Source organism: Pteropus vampyrus, unplaced genomic scaffold (genome assembly GCF_000151845.1).
Source record: "Pteropus vampyrus isolate Shadow unplaced genomic scaffold, Pvam_2.0 Scaffold117, whole genome shotgun sequence".
NCBI classification, from domain to species: domain Eukaryota; kingdom Metazoa; phylum Chordata; class Mammalia; order Chiroptera; family Pteropodidae; genus Pteropus; species Pteropus vampyrus.
The window spans coordinates 3,487,782-3,504,398 of NW_011888898.1; the positions used below are offsets into that span (position 1 = coordinate 3,487,782).

The 16,617-nt window shown below is 48.4% G+C and overlaps 1 protein-coding gene across 1 annotated transcript in view; it reads left to right on the forward strand.

The window, feature by feature from the left end:
- Positions 1-11,770, forward strand: part of PTGIS (prostaglandin I2 synthase) — a 32,086-nt gene extending 20,316 nt beyond the window's left edge. The window contains exons 7-10 of the mRNA XM_011365986.2: positions 3,241-3,409; positions 4,343-4,524; positions 5,629-5,780; positions 8,548-11,770. Of these exons, the coding sequence (XP_011364288.2) occupies positions 3,241-3,409; positions 4,343-4,524; positions 5,629-5,780; positions 8,548-8,692 (648 nt within the window). The 3' untranslated portion in view covers positions 8,693-11,770. The remainder of the gene's footprint in view (positions 1-3,240; positions 3,410-4,342; positions 4,525-5,628; positions 5,781-8,547) is intronic.
- Positions 11,771-16,617: the final 4,847 nt, after the last annotated feature.

Here is a 16,617-nt window from a genome sequence, read left to right on the forward strand (position 1 = left end):
AGGGATCATTCTGGCTGCATTGCTGAGAGGCAGAGAGACCAGGGAGAAGCCCACCGCCATATCCAGGCAAGAGAGGATGGCACTAGACCAGAGAGGGGAGAGAGATCGATTGGATCCTTGACATATTTCCAGGTAGAGCCAATAGGATTTGCTCTTGGCCGAGATATTGGAAGAGGGTATCAACAACATGGCTCCAGGTGTGGGCCTGAGCAACGGGAAGGATGAAGTTGCCATTAACAAATGAGGTAGATGATGGAGGGAGCAAGTTTTGGGGGAAAAAACCAGGGGTTTGGTTTTGGGTGTGCTGAGTTTGAGATGGAGAATGGTGGAGGGGTGGAATCTGGAAGAATCTGGAGTTCATGGTCAAGCCTCAGGCTGGAGACATTCGTTTGGGAATTGCGGTGGAGAGATGGTATTGAAACTACCCGACTGGCGGTCACTGGGGACGAGCGTGGATGGGGAAGGGACCAAGCCCTGGGCCTCTCCAGTTGGGAGGTCGGGAAGATGAGTGGGAGCCAGCACAGGAGACAGAGGAGGGATGGCCAGGCGGGGGAAGGGGACCCGGAAGGGAGCACCAGCCAGAGGCTGAGTGCAGGAAGTGTTCCCAGAAGTTGAGAAATGGTCGTTGCAATTGCTATCGCCAGGTCAGAGCCGAGGCGGGAATAATTTCAGAAGATATGATGAGCCTGTCCCCGCAGGCTCATCACGGGACAGGCTTCCCTCCCAGGTCTGGGCCTTGGACTTTGTCCGCAGGGGAGGGAACGAGGCTAGACCAGAAGTGTTCCGAGTAAATGAGGCGGTGCCCCACTGAGGGTGCTCAATTCCAGGGCAGCAAATTCAGAATCTCTTACGGTTGTGTGATCACACAGACACATGTGCGTGCACACACACGCACGCTCACACACATCTGTGCGTCTGAGTGGAAGGTGGTCTTTGTCACCTCCCTAACTGGCCACAGCTTTTTTCCTGAAAGCAGAGATAACTGGGCAGCCTCCTGCTTTGTAATGAATGAGCCGTGGCCCCCATCTGACTATCCCGGCAGGATGAAAAGGCCGTGGCATTGAGTTAACCCAAAGCTGAATTATTTATCGCCTACATTCCTCTGGCTATTTAAGTGATGGACAGCAAGTGACCTTGTTTGTCTCTGCTGGACCCAAGGTGCTAGAGGAAACCTCAAAGAAAGTCCCAGGCCCCTAGTTGTTCTCAAGTCTGGGGGAGGGACCCACGCGAGGGAGAAATCTCTTCTGAGTACCTACTGTGTGCCCAGCCAGCCTGTGGGGGTCACTTGCATCTAGACTCAATGGACGTAGAGTTGTTATTTTAGCAAGAGGAAGGTTCCAAGACCCAGAAGAGGGATTGACTTGTCCAAAGTCACAGGAAGTGGGGAGCTGGGATTTGAACTCAACTCTGCCTGGTCCCTGTCCAGGCCTCTGCCAGCCCACAGGCTGACTTGCAGGCCCCCAGCCCAAAAGGACACAGGTGGTTATTTAACAGATATCATTGAGCTTCTGCTTTATGCTTTATGGTCAGTGGGTAGGGACTAGGGAGTGCTTAATTTTCCTTTTCCGTAAAAGATGTGATAACGGTGCCTGCTCGATGGGAGAACTGAACAGGGAACGTGGCACCTCCTTGGAGCTGCATTCATCACTGCGGCTAAAGGAAAAGAAAGAAAATCGCACCATCATTCGTGCTTTGATGCATTTGTTTACCGCATGTTTTTCCTCTGTGGTTACAATCATGCAGTTTTTTTAAATCCCACTTTTAATTTTACTTAATATTGTATATCATGAGCATTTCTCATGTCCTTTGCAGACCCCTGTAAAAATCAGTCGCTTTTGTTTTGCTTAAAAGTAGCACATTATTTTTAAAAAGTCAAGCAATTTAAAAAGATGTGTGCAGTAGAAAGCCATCCTCCCCCTACCTGTGCTCCCATCCCCGCAGCTTCTGTCCCAGAGGTGGCCGATTATCCTTCTAGGGATAGTCTGTGCTTCTTCACATCCTCTTTAAATATACATGCCAGCGGTGGCATGCTGAGCCCCGTCCTGCATCTTGCTGTTTGCACGACTCAGTGCATCTTGGCTACAGTCCCATATCAGTATGCACAGAGCCAGCTTCTTTGCAGCAACTTCCTGTGTCATCCTAGGGATGGATCATCATTTATCTTATTGATCTCCTATTGATAGACGTTGCTTCCAATCTTGCTGTTACTCGTGCAAATGTCTTTTTGTCCGTGTGTCGTTATGTCTGTGATAGAAATACTGGATAAACGTGATGTCTAGTAACTATTTGATATTCTATTATTATGAGTGTATAGGATAGTTGTTTATGGTAAACAAAAATCTTCCCCCACATTGAAGTTAGTTTGTGTTCACCCAAGTCTCATTTAAGGGTGTCCCATACGCATTTTTTAAATTATTCATTTATTTATTTGTTTATTTTTTTTAGGTGATGTAACCCTTGGTTGACCTCACAGATTGCAAGGACCTTGTCAGCTTACAATCCCTTATTATTATTGTTGTTGTTTTTTTTTTTTTACACCTATAGCACCTGGTCTTCCTAGGTAGCCTCCCATACAAGTACTAACCAGGCCTGACCCTACTTAGCTTCTGAGATCAGACAGGATCAGGCGGGATCAGGCTTGTTCAGGATAACATGGCCGGCCGTAGGCCCATATGCATTTTAGCCAGTGCTGAATACCTGAGCCTAGACCTAGAACTGCTGTTCTATCAGTTCTGCCTCATTCTATTGGCCGGAGCAAGTCACATGCCTGAGCCCAAATTCACGGGGTGGAGAAGTATACTCTTCCTCTTTAATGGGAGGAAGTACAGAGTCACATGCTAAGGGGCATGGCTGCAGGGAAGGGTGGGGACTTGGGCCAAGGATGCAGTCATTCCCAGATGTTAACAACAATCTTAATTGACACACTTTGTTCCTATTATTGACACTTTTTTGAAGATTACCTATGTGACCTCGGAGTGTCAATGATTTTGTTCAAGGTCAAGGATGCCAGGAATGGCCTTGAAGTAGTCTTTAGGCTATGCTAAAGCTATAAAGCAGGTCTTGGCCGTGTCTTGAGGCTAAAGATGGACCTGGATTGTCCCTAGACCTGTGGCAAGGGTGGAAGCCCAGGCCTCCTGACCCTTGTGCCGAGGCCAGGGCTGTGTCCGTGGCACAGACCAGTCAGCTCACACCCCAGATGTGCCCTCTCGGCAGTACAACAGAGGCTTCTTCTCACCGCAGGGGAACATGGGTCCTGCTGCCTTCTGGCTCCTGCTCTTCCTCCTCAAGAACCCCGAGGCTTTGGCTGCCGTCCGCGGAGAGCTCGAGCACATCCTGTGGCGAGCAGAGCAGCCTGTCTCGCAGATGACCTCTCTCCCACAGAAGGTTTTAGACAGCATGCCTGTGCTCGGTGAGATGCTCAGACCCTTCAGATAGCCCCCAGACTGGGTCGTCATGGCCCCCCAAGTCCTCCGCAGCATGGGCTCCCATCATCCAAGGTCCATCAGTGTCCTCTGACCCAGGGTCCCCCTGGGCCTTCTATCTTCTTAGACCCCAGTCTCAGCAGGAGGTTTTTGGTTACAAGTAGCAGGGAATCTTATTTAAACTGGCTGAAGCAGAAAAAGGATTCTATTTGGGGCAAGTAACTAAAAAGTCCAGAGGTGCCTGAAGCCAGGCACAGGTAGATCCAGGTGCTCTAACAATGTCATCAGGACTCAGTCTCTTTCCATCTCTGAGCCCTGTTTTCTGCTGGGTTGGCTCTAGTGTCAGGCTGGCAAGATGGTCACCAGGAACTCCAGGCTGACGTGCTCACGGCCCCTGAGTATGTGCCTCTCTGCATCATTCCTACCCGGAGTCCCAAGAATGTGTCTCCTTGGCTCTCTTTGGCTCATAGTCCCACCTCAAACCAATTGTGGGGTTCAGAAGGTTGGGGTGCTCTGATTGGCCAATTATCACCCAGTCCAAGGAATTGGGAGTGGAATCAACAGCCCAGCCCCTGAGCATGGAAGGATGGTCCTCAGAGGAAAATCAGGGAACGGTTTCCAGAAGGGGCAGGTATGCTAGGCAGGCAGAAACAACCAATGCTGATGGCCCTGCTCTCTCCCTAGCTTCTCTGATATCTCTCTGGCTCCCACCTTCCCTTATAGCTTCTCTCGGGATCAGACCCAGAACCTCATGTCCAAGTCTCTGAGGGACTGCAGCCATCACACCTCATCACCTGGCCTTTCGCTCTCACGCTCCCTCTCTGAGCCTCCTCACCTTCCTCTGTAAAATGAGGGCTGGGGTGGCATTCGAGTGGGTGGGAGGACAGCTTCTGACCCTTCCTTGTCCCTGTCCCATGCAGACAGCGTGCTGAGCGAGAGCCTCAGGCTCACGGCTGCACCCTTTATCACCCGAGAGGTCGTGGCAGACCTGGCCATGCCCATGGCAGATGGGCGGGAATTCACCCTGCGACGTGGAGACCGCCTCCTCCTCTTTCCTTTCCTGAGTCCCCAGAAAGACCCAGAAATCTACACGGACCCAGAGGTAAATGTCATGCCTGGAACCGTGGGTGAAAATCAGTGGCTTCTATGTCAGCCAGATCTGAGTGGCCGTCCAGCTCTGTGATCTTGTCCAGATGGTTTCACCTTTGGAGTCTCTGCTTCCTCACCTGTGAAATGAGCCTCATCATAGCATCTGCCTCATAAGGCTGTCAGAAGACTGAATAGATCATGTAAGAAAGGCCTTCACAGTGTCCGAAACACCGTGACTGCTTTGTAAATGATATCTGCGTGCGTTTCTTTTTTTTGGAGCATTATAATGTCCGTTTCTCAACATTCTTCCCTCTCTCTGGACTTTGAGATGGGGCAAACTTTCACAATCTCTAACAGATTTGGGTACTTTGTGCCAGGCCCTGTGCTATATACTCATCTGTCCATCCACTCATTCATCCATCCGTCCAGCCGTCCGTCCATCCATCCACCCATCCACCCACCCACCAGTCTGCGTGCTGGTCCATTCACCTGTCTTTCATGTAGCACTCTGCCACACCCTGTGCTCAGACACAATCTTCATCTCATCACTCTATATAGTAACCAAAGGAAATTGGCATTCTCCTTTATAAAAATAATTTTATTTTATTCTAACTTACAAAAGTAACATATACTTACAAAATAGAAATATGTAGAGGTATATATTTAAAAGTAAAGTTTTTTCTTTATTCCCTTTCCTCTCCTCTTCCACAGAGTTCCCTAACAATGGTTGGGAGTGTATCTTTTAAATTATTTTCATGCCTTTACAGTCATACACACAGCGCACTCACACACCTATGAATAGGTAGGTATTATATGATGCTATATATTCATACACCTATGAATATATAGCATCATATAATGCATGCTATTTCGATACTAGCCTTTTTCACTAAAAACTGGTCTTAAAAACTCTTTCCATTGTCAGCACACACAGACCAAGCTCAACCTTCCGAATAGCTGCTCTGTTTTATAAACCAGCCCTCTGTCCATTGACCTTCATGTTGTTTCCAGTGTTTTCCTCTTATAAACAAGACTGGGGTGAACACTCTCACACCTTTTTCTTCGTGCATGCATGTCGTGGGGGTGAAGTCAGAAATTGACCTTCTTCCTATTTTAGGTATTTAAATACAACCGATTCCTGAACCCCGATGGATCAGAGAAGAAAGACTTTTACAAGGATGGGAAGCGACTGAAGAATCACAGCATGCCGTGGGGAGCAGGGCACAATCAGTGCCTGGGGAGGGCTTATGCCATCAGCAGCATCAAACAGTGAGTGTGGAGCAAGGGGGCTGGGGGAGGGGAGGCTCCTGCTGGGTCTGGTTGGATGCGCCCACCTCTTCGGTCAGCCAGGAGAAGGGCTGAGGGCAGAGGCTCCAAACGGATGGCCCGTGAGCCATCTCCTGCCCACAAATATGTTTACTTTTGTTCTTAAAATGTGTGCTAACTTTTAAGAATCAGAAGAGCTCACATAAAAAAACCAGATTTCCAATTTCTTTTGAAATAATCAGATCTGGCAACAGGTTTTTCCCTCCAAGCCTGGTGTCCAGATACCAAACACCTGGAAAACCATACATCGGCCAGTCCGCGCAGCTGACCGTGGCCAGCTCTCTGCAGCTGCTGTGCAGGTTCAGAGCCTCTTGGCAGAAACTGGCCAAATGTCATCGTGCCCTTTGGTTATTTTTAATGCCTCATGCATTCTTTTCCCTCAACCCCAAGAGCCTTGGCCCCCAATCACAACAGACTGGACCAGAGGTTATGATATCCACCCTGTCCAGCCCCCATGTAATTGTAAGCTGGTTGATCTTCTGTGCCCATTTCCTTAACTGTAAAATGGGTGTACTGGTCATACTGCATCCCGAGGTGTCGGGACAAAGGAATCTGATCTAAGTACTTAACGTACTTCCTGGCTCATTGTAGGCACTAAATAAATGTTAGCTGTTATTGCAGTTATTAATATCACTATTATCAATGTGCAGACATTATGCTAAGTGAATGGGCACATTGCATTATTCTCTTGGCCTCAGTTTTCTTGTATAGTAAAACGGAGATCATGGTGCTTCCTGTGGGTTCCTAACAATCACTGCACCATGAGAAATCACGCAATAAAAACCACAGGAATTGTGGGGACAAGGGAGCCAGGGCCCAACATTCAAAACCCTCATTATTGACACATTAAAAAAAAAAAAGATAAGAACCTAGGGAAAAAATAGTAGTATAGCTTTACACAAATTAAATGGTTAAAAAACACATCTAAGTGCTATTATAAATACAGAGCGTAGAAAGCAGCCTGAAGTTCGCTGTGCAAGTAGGTGATGGAGTGGGGCTGCAGCTAGGAGTCACTGTGCGACGGGGGAGAGGGAGGCTTGTCTGAAACGGGACACCTGATGTGAAGGGTGTGGCCACACACACACACACACACACACACACAGCTGAGAGCTGAGGCTGCCGGTGGATAGCGTTTAGGTGTGTGCGTTTTGTGAATTCCTGCTCAGCTTGGTTCCACTGGGTGCATGCGCTTCGTGTTTCTCGCAGATGAAACCACACAGAAGCTAATTCAAAATTTACGTTACGCTTCATTCGCGCCTTAATGTGTCAGTTACAGTGGAATAAACTCACATGTTCAAAACAGGTGCTGTAGCAAAACCAACTGTAGCTCCCACCTCATAAAGTTTTGGACAGATAAAGAGAGATAATAGGTACTAAATGCTTAGCATAGCGTCTGGCATATAGTGTTTCAGCAAACTAGCTAATTTGTTGTTAGTTTTTATCTCGATCATCATGACAACCTTGTTAGGTAAGTGCCAGTCTGACACTGACTCTAGAGAGGTCGAGTGAGTCATTTGCCAGGTCACGTACCTAGTGAGTGGAGGCACCAGGATCCAAATCCAGGTGTGGGTACAGAGCCCCGCAGACCCCACGTAAACTCGCCCTCTTACATCCTACAGATCTAGACAGGACACATCCCACCTCTCTGCTCCAATGGAGAAACCCAGTCCCAGCCTGGGAAAGAAACGTGAGGATCACATGCCCTTAGCGCCCAACCGTCCTGTCTGGGGCGTTGACTTCACCCTATCCTCATCGATCCTTGTCTTGTCTCTTCTTCATGCATTCAGTACAATCAGAGACTCCCTGCCATGTGCCCAGTCCTGCCTGGGGCACCCGGGTCGGGGGTAGGTGGGACACAAAGTAAGTGAAGATCCAATCCTGACCCTTACTGACACAGGTGGTGCTAAATAAGGTAAAGCAGGTGGGCGGGATCCTGTTCACATCAGGTGAGGCTGCCACCGCGGTTCCAAGCACACTGATTACATCATATACATGCTTTGTATGCTTGGGACAGGTTTCCAGAAGATGGCAGTAAAGTGCCTGTTCTTGCAAAGCTGGCGCATTTTGACAGTTTTCCTGCAGACACAGTAAAGTGTCTCGAGGGAGGGGTGCCTCTTTCTAATCGCACAGTGGCAGCCCCGACCAGGGAGGACAGTAGGGTTCTAGGGGGCTTTTTTGGGGGAGTGGGATGAGTATGGTGTGTTTGGGGGGGGTCACCGTGCATACTAATTAGAAGTTAGACTTTGCTGCTGTGACAAACCCCACTCCAGTCTCAGTGGTTTGTCACGACAAAGGTTTGGTTCCCACTCACACAAAGTTGCCTGTGGGTTTGGGGGCTCCTCTCTCCCCATGCAGAGATTCAGGGGCCAGGCTCTCTCCAGCTTACAGCTCCACCATCTCTGCATGAGCCCCACACAGCTGTCAGGCAGAAGGGAGAGCTGGGAAGTCATGCCCTGGCTCTGAAATGCTTTGGTGTGGAATTGACACGTCCCTTCTGTTCACAGCCCGTCTGTCACCCGGAGCTAGACCATGGGCGTGCTTAACCACACAGGGTGGCACGTGTGGAGGGGCTCATGGGCTTTTGGTGAGCAGTAGACGCCTGTGTTCTGTGCTGGGGTCAGACTCAGGAGGAAGCTGTTGCTCTCCTGCCTCATTCCAGATGCATCTCCACGCTCCCTCTCTTCACACCTTCAACACCATCTCTCCACAGGTTCGTATTCCTTGTGCTGGCACACTTTGACCTGGAGCTGATCAACCCGGATGTGGAGATCCCTGAGTTTGACCTCAGCCGGTACGGCTTTGGGCTGATGCAGCCGGAACGCGACGTGCCCATCCGTTACCGCATCCGGCCATGACCTCCAGGCTTGCCCCCACCCCACTTGCCCTCCTCCGTCGCCTAACTTTCCGTGTTCGCATCGGGCCTGGGTGCAGAGCTTCGAACACCCAATAGTGCCAGGGTTAGCACTTTCCTGTTTTCTCCTTAGAAGGTTGGTCCAGGGGAGGGCGAAGACAGGAAGCTGAGAGAAGGAATAGGTCCAAAATGAGGCTCTTTCTGCTCCCAGCTCACTGTGTTCCTCTCGCCTTACGATACCCACACCAGCCGGGCAGACACCTCAGACTAGGAGTCCTGACTGCTCTGCCCCCAATTGCCGGAGGGGCCACCCTCCAAGTCCTTGACCAAGGTGCCGTCAAGGCCTTAACCACTCTGGGGAGATACTGGCCATAAAAAGACCAATTAGGTCACTCGAAATAAGCTCTGTCCCCAAATGATTAGTAAACTAGCTGAAGCCAAAGGAGTCCTTAGAACCCCTGCTTTCCTAGGTGCCCCGTTCCCGCATCTCTCTGTTCACAGTGATACTTGAGAAAACGCAGAAGAGTCTTCCCAAAGCTGGAGCACCCAAGGCACCGATCGTGAGCACCCTCCGGACACTGGGCTCTGAGCAGTAGGGTTCTCTGTTGCAGAGTTACAGGCTGCAAATGGGACGAGCTTTGCCAGAGCCGACACTCGCGTCGGGAATAAGAAAGACACCTCCCCCCACGGGATGGCCCTGATGGAAGGAAGCAGCCAGGCTCCTTGCACTGGGCAAGCCAAAGAAAGAGGAGGCGTTGGTTTCCTCCATTCTAGCTCAGAAGCTCCAGCTACGGGCGTGATCCGGTCTGCAGACCTGCTTTGTTCAGCCTGCACTTTTAAAAAATAATACGTTAGTTGTGTTCATATCATCGTTGGGAGAGTTGACTCCAGAGGTTCATCGTCTCTTGAAAACTTGGAAGATATGGCCACACTGGGCCCCTATTCCCAAGGGCGACCGCTGACCCTAGCTGAGAAGCAGCCTCCTCCCTTATCCGGGGCATATGTCCTTCACCAGGGCTTCTCGCTGGTGGAAATTTTTCTTTCTGCTTCTCCATTCACAGTATGCCTTCTCCCGGCTCCTGAAGGCATTTGAGTTTGAGAACCCTGTTCTAACTCTTAGAAGGGATATTGTAGGAGGTGGTGGGAACCTGCTGACTGGTTCTCAGACCGATGGCCCATCCTTCTGGGTGCACCACCTTTTAAACAAAAAGATCAGTGATGAAAGCCTGCCTTCGCATCAGCTTGGGGGGGAAAAGCAGTTCAAAGAGAAAAATTGCTTAGAAGCCTTTATTATGATGGCAAGTATTAGTATTAGGTCCTGTTTATTAAAGACTCTCTAAATTTCTGTGACGGGCACAGTAGACATATCATTTCTACTTCTCACAGCTTCTCTGCGAAGATGGTTACGCCCTTTTTGCAGATGAGAAAACAGTCTGAGAGGTGAAGTAACTGCACAGTTTACAAGCTGGTAGAATCCGGCAAACAGACTTACTGTCCCAATAGCAAATGCATTCCTTGGGCTCAGGGGGCTGTTAGAGGGGCAGTTCTGTTTGACAGCAGAGCCAGAGGCACCCATAGGTGGATATATCTCGAGAGATGCAGACACGCACGCACGCACGCAGCTAGGTTCCCTTAGCTTTAGTTGAAGGAGAAGAGGGGAACCTGAAATTTCGAATGTTTCAGGGGCTAGTGTCTTCTTAGAGCAGTGTCAGGGCTTGGGGGCTTCCCCAGCCCTCAGCCTCTAGGTACCCCCAGGATTCCCAGATAGACACTGTGATTGGCAGGAGACAGGATATCCCCAGGGAAACCCATCTTCATGCCTGGGTGACCCCCGCTGCTGCCTGCTTCTTAACTCTGCAGGAAATCAGGGCTGGCAGCCTCCTGTGGGAGGACGGAGCCGGTTTCTATGGCAACCCTGGGCTGCCTCATCCTGGCTTGGAAGGGAAGGAAGAAGGCCAGCAGAAATAGCTGCAGGAAGACCTCTGTGCAAGGCCGCTCTCCCGGCATGCTGGGGAAAAGCCTTTATGCCTCCCCTCTTCCAAATCAGGGCTGCTTTGTCGCTGACTATCTTCTCTCCTATGTTGAGAAAAAGGGCCAATTTCCTTTAAAGGTGGCACCTCCTTGGAGCCACAGTCATTAAGAAGAGAGAATTCTCCCACCAGGCAGCTCCAGCTGGTACCAGAGATATTGAAGTACAGCTTAGGAGACAATGATTTAAGCCTTCCCTTGTTTCAATCTTTATTTTTCTTTTCTTTCTTCCTTTAACAAAATATAAGTTATAGAGAAAAGAGGGAAAGATGAGTGGGTTAGCTCCTTGCTACAGGTTCGTTAGGAAGGTACCCGGATGTCACTGTATTTCTTCATACCTTGCTTGAGAGTCGCAAAATTGCGGGACGTGTGTTAGAAACGCCCTGAGATTGACCTAATGAAGTGTTTCCTTGACGTGAGCATTATTATTAGTTTTTGCTATATTTTGTATTGTTGTTTACCTGATATTTTCCTTTAAACAGACTCATTTTTTAAACTTAGATTTGTTTAAAAAGGGAACTTTTTCTGATCACTGCCAATAATGAACAATGTATGTCGTTCATGGCCAAAAATACAAAGTGACTGGAGCGGGGGTCCCCAAGCTGGTGCTGCCAAGGCTCAGAGCCCGAGACCTGTCTCTTCTGTTACAGAATGAGACGAGTGGGTGTCTGGGTGGCGTTCAAGCTAGGCCACCCTGAGACTTTCTCCTTGACAATCAGGAAAAGGAGTAAGCTGCTTGCCACGTGGGTCAACTGTGCATTATGCCTGGTCCGAGTGCCACCCAGGGTCTTCTCCCACCAACAGGCCCTGAGAAAAGCGAGTTGGTGACAGTCCACCCGCCCATTCTCCAGGTGGAGAAACAGGCTCTGAGCGTCGAAGCATCTTGCCAAAAGTGATTGATTTTGATGTCTTTTTTTTTTTTTTTTAACAAATACAGTGTTTCGTGAATAGCAGTGATTATTATGCTTGCTGTTTAAATAAAGAGTTCTATTTTCATATTATATCGTGGAGTGGAAACATGCTGAAATATATTAAATCATTCTTGTACATGGAACTGCCTCTGAGTGTGATTCAGATTGAGAGAGTCGGCTGTGTCCAGAATGACAAGGTTAGCTATTGGAAAGGGAGCACAAAGCACCTACTGTGTACCTGGCTCTGGGACAAGGCCTTTAGAATCAGGTTGTACCTCCAGTCACCTTCCAAGGCAAACGTTATCTTCATTTTTAGAGGAAGAAACTGAGGGTTGGAGAGGTAAAGTAACTTGACCAAGGTCAATTGGCTAATATGTGGTAGACAGAGGCCTCCCTGCCTCCTGAGACCACACTCATGATCATTCTGTCAGTGATCCTCCCAGTGGCAGGAGAGGGACAGGGTACCCACAGAGGACCATGAAGCTTACAACCCAAAAGCAACCCTTAAAAATTCACTGGACATTCTCTGTCCTTAGCCATAACATATGCATTTGTTTAAAAAGAAAAAGAAGGGGTAAAATGCATTAAACTGGATTTGGGAAAAATAATGAAAATTTCTTTTCTCCCAAGTATTTAAGTAAATAACAATGTCTTGAGGCAAATGCCCCTCACATAAGTTTCTGCATCTGTGAGGGGACTGCGGAGGCACACACATTCATTGGGACTGGATTTGGCTGTGAATGACAGACATCTCAGGTATCACAGTGGCATTTTTACATTAAAATGTTGCATTCAAAATAGCAGACATTTCTTTCTCTGTCATGCAGATACAGGAGACCAGAGGTGGTGTGGCATCTCCACAATTGCTAAGCCCCTTCCTTCTGGTCCCTCCAGCATCTGAAACCAGTGGTTTCCACCTCAGGTTCCAGTATTGCTGCTTGAGCTCCAGCCATTTCGCTCACATTCCAGACAGCAGAAAGAAGCGAGGAGCAAAGAAGAGAAAACTCCTGCTCCCATCCCATTGGTCAGAACTTAGTCACATGACACTCCTTGCTGCACGGGAGCCTGAGAAATAGCCTTTCTCTCCAGGGGATGGGGGAGAAATAGGGAGTTACTCTAATGGGTATGGGGTTTCTTTTGGGGGGCGATGAAATATTCTAAAATTGTGGTGATGGTTGCACAATTGTGTGAATTTACTAAAATCCATCGCCTTTTACAATTTAGATGGGTGAATTTTATGATATGTTAATTATATTGTAATAAAGTTGTTATGTATATTTTTAAAGTAAATATCTTGAGCACCTCACAGGTGCTAGGTACTATCCCAGACAATGGGGACCCAGCAGTGAGTAAAACAGAGCCCCCGCAAATCCTTATTCTCATGGAGTAACATTCTCATGGGGGTGGCGGCACTAGACTAGGTAAATAAATAGCATATAAAGTATGTCTGATGGTGATAAGTACCAAAGAGAGGAATAAGGGAGGGAAGGGGATGAGGAAGTGCAATTCTAATAGGGCTGGCAGGGAAGGCCTCTTTAAGGTGACTTTTGAACAGAGCCTGGAAGGCAGTGACAGGGGTAAACCAAGTGGGTATGTGAGGAAGACTGTTCCAGAAAGATGGAACAACAAATGCAAAGCTCTGAGGTAGGAAGCTCTTTGGCAGTTTCCAGGAACAGAAAGGAGGCCAGTGGGGCTGGGAGCCATGGAGGGCTCTGGGTAGAGGAGCGACAGGATCTGACATAGTCTAACAGAATCCCTCTTACTGTGTGTGTAAAAAATGGGCTTTGAAATTAGGGGGCGGGGGCGGGGGGCAGGAAGCAGGGAGACAGGCAGACAGGCGAGGAGGAGACTGCCATAGTCCGGGAAGGTCTCTGCCCTCATAAACTTTCTTTTCAGGCAGAGGAGACAACCCAACAAAGAAGCAAGTCGACAGGCATACAATGCCAGCTACTGAGAGGGCTCCGGAGCCGAGCAAACAGCACGATGGGATGTGGCGGTAACATGGAGATGGAGGTCGCCATGGCTGTGGAGATGGTCGGGGAAGATCTCTTTCCCAGCGTGTGAGCTGACGTCTGAATGAAAAAGAGCCCGCCTTGCAGAGATCTAGGACAAGAACATTCCAGGGAATAGAAACAGCAAATGCAGAGGCCCCAGTGAGGCAAAGGGCTTGGTGCATTTGAGAAACAGTGAGAACGCCAGGAAGGCTGGGATGATGGGGCCAGGTGAGGGGTGGCAGGAGAGGAGCCTGGAGCACACTTTGGCAGCTATGGCCAGGAGCCTGCTCTAAGTGCCCCGGGAAGCCACTGGAGAGTTTAAGTAGGAAAGTCAACAATGGCTTTCCTTTAAATGAAATCAATTTAGTTTTATAGGAATCTCATTCCACTGGCCTTATTTTTCTCATTCCATGGTAGACCAGTGAGAACTCAAACTCCTTTCACGTACTGGTGTTTGGGAATCACGGCCATTTGAGAGGTGATCCAGAGGGGTGTGTCTGCCGGAAAGGAGGGCGATGAATGGGAAGAGTTGGCAGTGTGCTATCCTCTTGCCCTGGGATCTCCCCCTGGAACCTCAGAGTGGCCTGAGAGAGACGAGGCTGGTGTACCCACATTATGCAAACCTGGAGGCGGAGGGGAGTGGATCCTTGCAATGAACAGGGTCTCTGTGTGCCTTAATTTCAGGTGTTCTGAGGGCTGACCACTGCGGGTGAAATGCTGATTGCCTGGCCAAGAGCCAAAGCCCCAACCTTCCTTCTAAAAGAACCCTGCTTTCCTTCAGATATCAGGCAACCATGTGCTCAGAGAAACAGGTACAACCTTCAAATCAAGACCTAGCACCAAGCCAAATATAGATATCAGGCACCTCTTGCCCGAGATTGGACTAATGGTAGTCATGTGACCCAGGATGGGCCACTGAGATGGTCGGGGAAGTCTGTGGAGGAGCTTCAGAAATGTGAGAGAAGTTCCACCTTCCTCCCTCTCTTGAAGTTGTCATGTGAGAATGTGGCCATGGCAGCCATCTTGCGATCATGAAAATAAGAGAATCTTGGAGAAATCAACTGAGAATCCTGAGACCTCTGAACAGCTGCTGTGATAGACCTTGGTGGACCCTGCTTCTGGAGTTTGTGTTAAATGAGTTAATAAATGTCATTACTATTTAGACTCTACTTAGAGACCATATACCATGGTGGTTAAGAGCACAGTCTCTGCGTGGGCTTGACTCTCTGCGGAGCCACTTAATACCAGGGTGGTTTGTAGCATCTCTCTGTGCCCCAGCTTCTTCACCTGTAAGATAGGGATAATGGATAATGATAACATTTTCCTCATAGAGTTTTTGTGAACTTTAAATGAGTTACTATTGTCGTTCACAGCCAATGGAGGAGACAGAAAAATGAGTATCCTAAATTAGCCTCATAATAGAATTTCCCAGAAGAAAGAGGAACTAACCCAGACTCTGGGGAGGCAGGAAAAATGACACTGGATCTGGGTTTTGAAAGGTGAATAGGAGTCCAGTGTGTGAGAAAAATGATGGTTGGGATTAGGGAAGCATTCCAAACAATGGAAACAACACATGCAAAGACTCTGTATCAGTTATCTGTAGCCTTGTAACAAACAATCCCGAAATATAGTGGCTTAAAATGAAATTATTTCTCATGGTTTTGTGGGTCGACAGGGATCTAGCTGGATGGTTCTTCTGCTGTTCTCACTTTGATTAATTCTCATGTAGCTGCAATCAGATGTCAGGCGAGGTTACGACATCTAAGATGGTGTCTTGGCAGGAACAACTAGCAAACTGTGCTCAGCTGGGATGTTGGGATGACTGAGCTGCTTTCCATTTCTGTGGAATTTCAGGGCTTCTCACTCTCTATGTGGCCTCTCCCCATGGCCTTGTCAGCAGCGTAGCAGGAGTCAGACCTGTGCCTTTTAAGGTCTACCCTGGTAGATGGAAGAGGTTGGCTTAAAGGAAGAATAAAATTGGGGGAGAGAGATCACAGAAGAAACAGATGAGATCAGGAAGGGGTGGACAGGGGTGATGGAGAGGAGATAAGGGAGACATCAGTCCTCAAAGGCAGAAGAGCTGGATTTTAATGAAATATTAGCTTACGAGAATAAGTTAATTAGCTCTAGATCTCTATGGCTTTAATTTCCTCCTTTTGCTGACTTACTCCTTTCATCTTGGTGTTCCTGGGCCCCTCTGTGGAGAAGAGATATTAGCTTATCTCTAATTGCTCTGCTGGAAGCCCATGCCTCAATCCATCCTCGCCCTGCATTTCATCATTATTTGGCCACTAACCCTGAGAGCTAATGGTGTTGGCAAAGTCCAGGCCACAAAAGGGCTCAATGGACTACGTGCAAGTTTATTTGTTTCCCTCTGTGGGGAACTCTCTGGTGGTGTCCACATTTCCTCCTAGGGAGAAAACTATTTCAGGGCTTAGCACAGAACCTCACACATACACACTCCAAAACGTTAGGTGGTAGATGGATGGGGATGGCCGTGAGTGGATGGTTTCAAGAGTAGGTGGGTAGATGGTATGGGTAGATGGTGTAGGTAGATGGACGGATGGATAGATGAGTGGGTTGGGTAAGTGGTGGATAGATGCATGAATATTTAGGATGGATAAGTGATTGGGTAGGGGGATGAAAGAGTAGGTGGGTAGATGCATGGGTGGGTGGCTGGATGAGTGAGTATGTGCGTAAGTGATTTTGTATATGGATGGTTGGATGTGGGGGTGAATGGGTAGATAGATGGGTGAGTGGAAAGACTAATGATGTATGGGTGGATAGATAGATGGAGAAATGGTGGGTGGGTGAGTGAGTGGGTAGAAAGATGGATAATGGTTAGAATATGTGAATAAATGGAAAGAAAGATGAGTGAGTGGGTGAGTGCATGGATCAATAGGTCAGTGGATAGATAAATGAGTGGATGTGTAGTTGGATAATTTGGTGGCTGAATATATATAGATGGATGGATGGATGGATGGATGGATGGATGG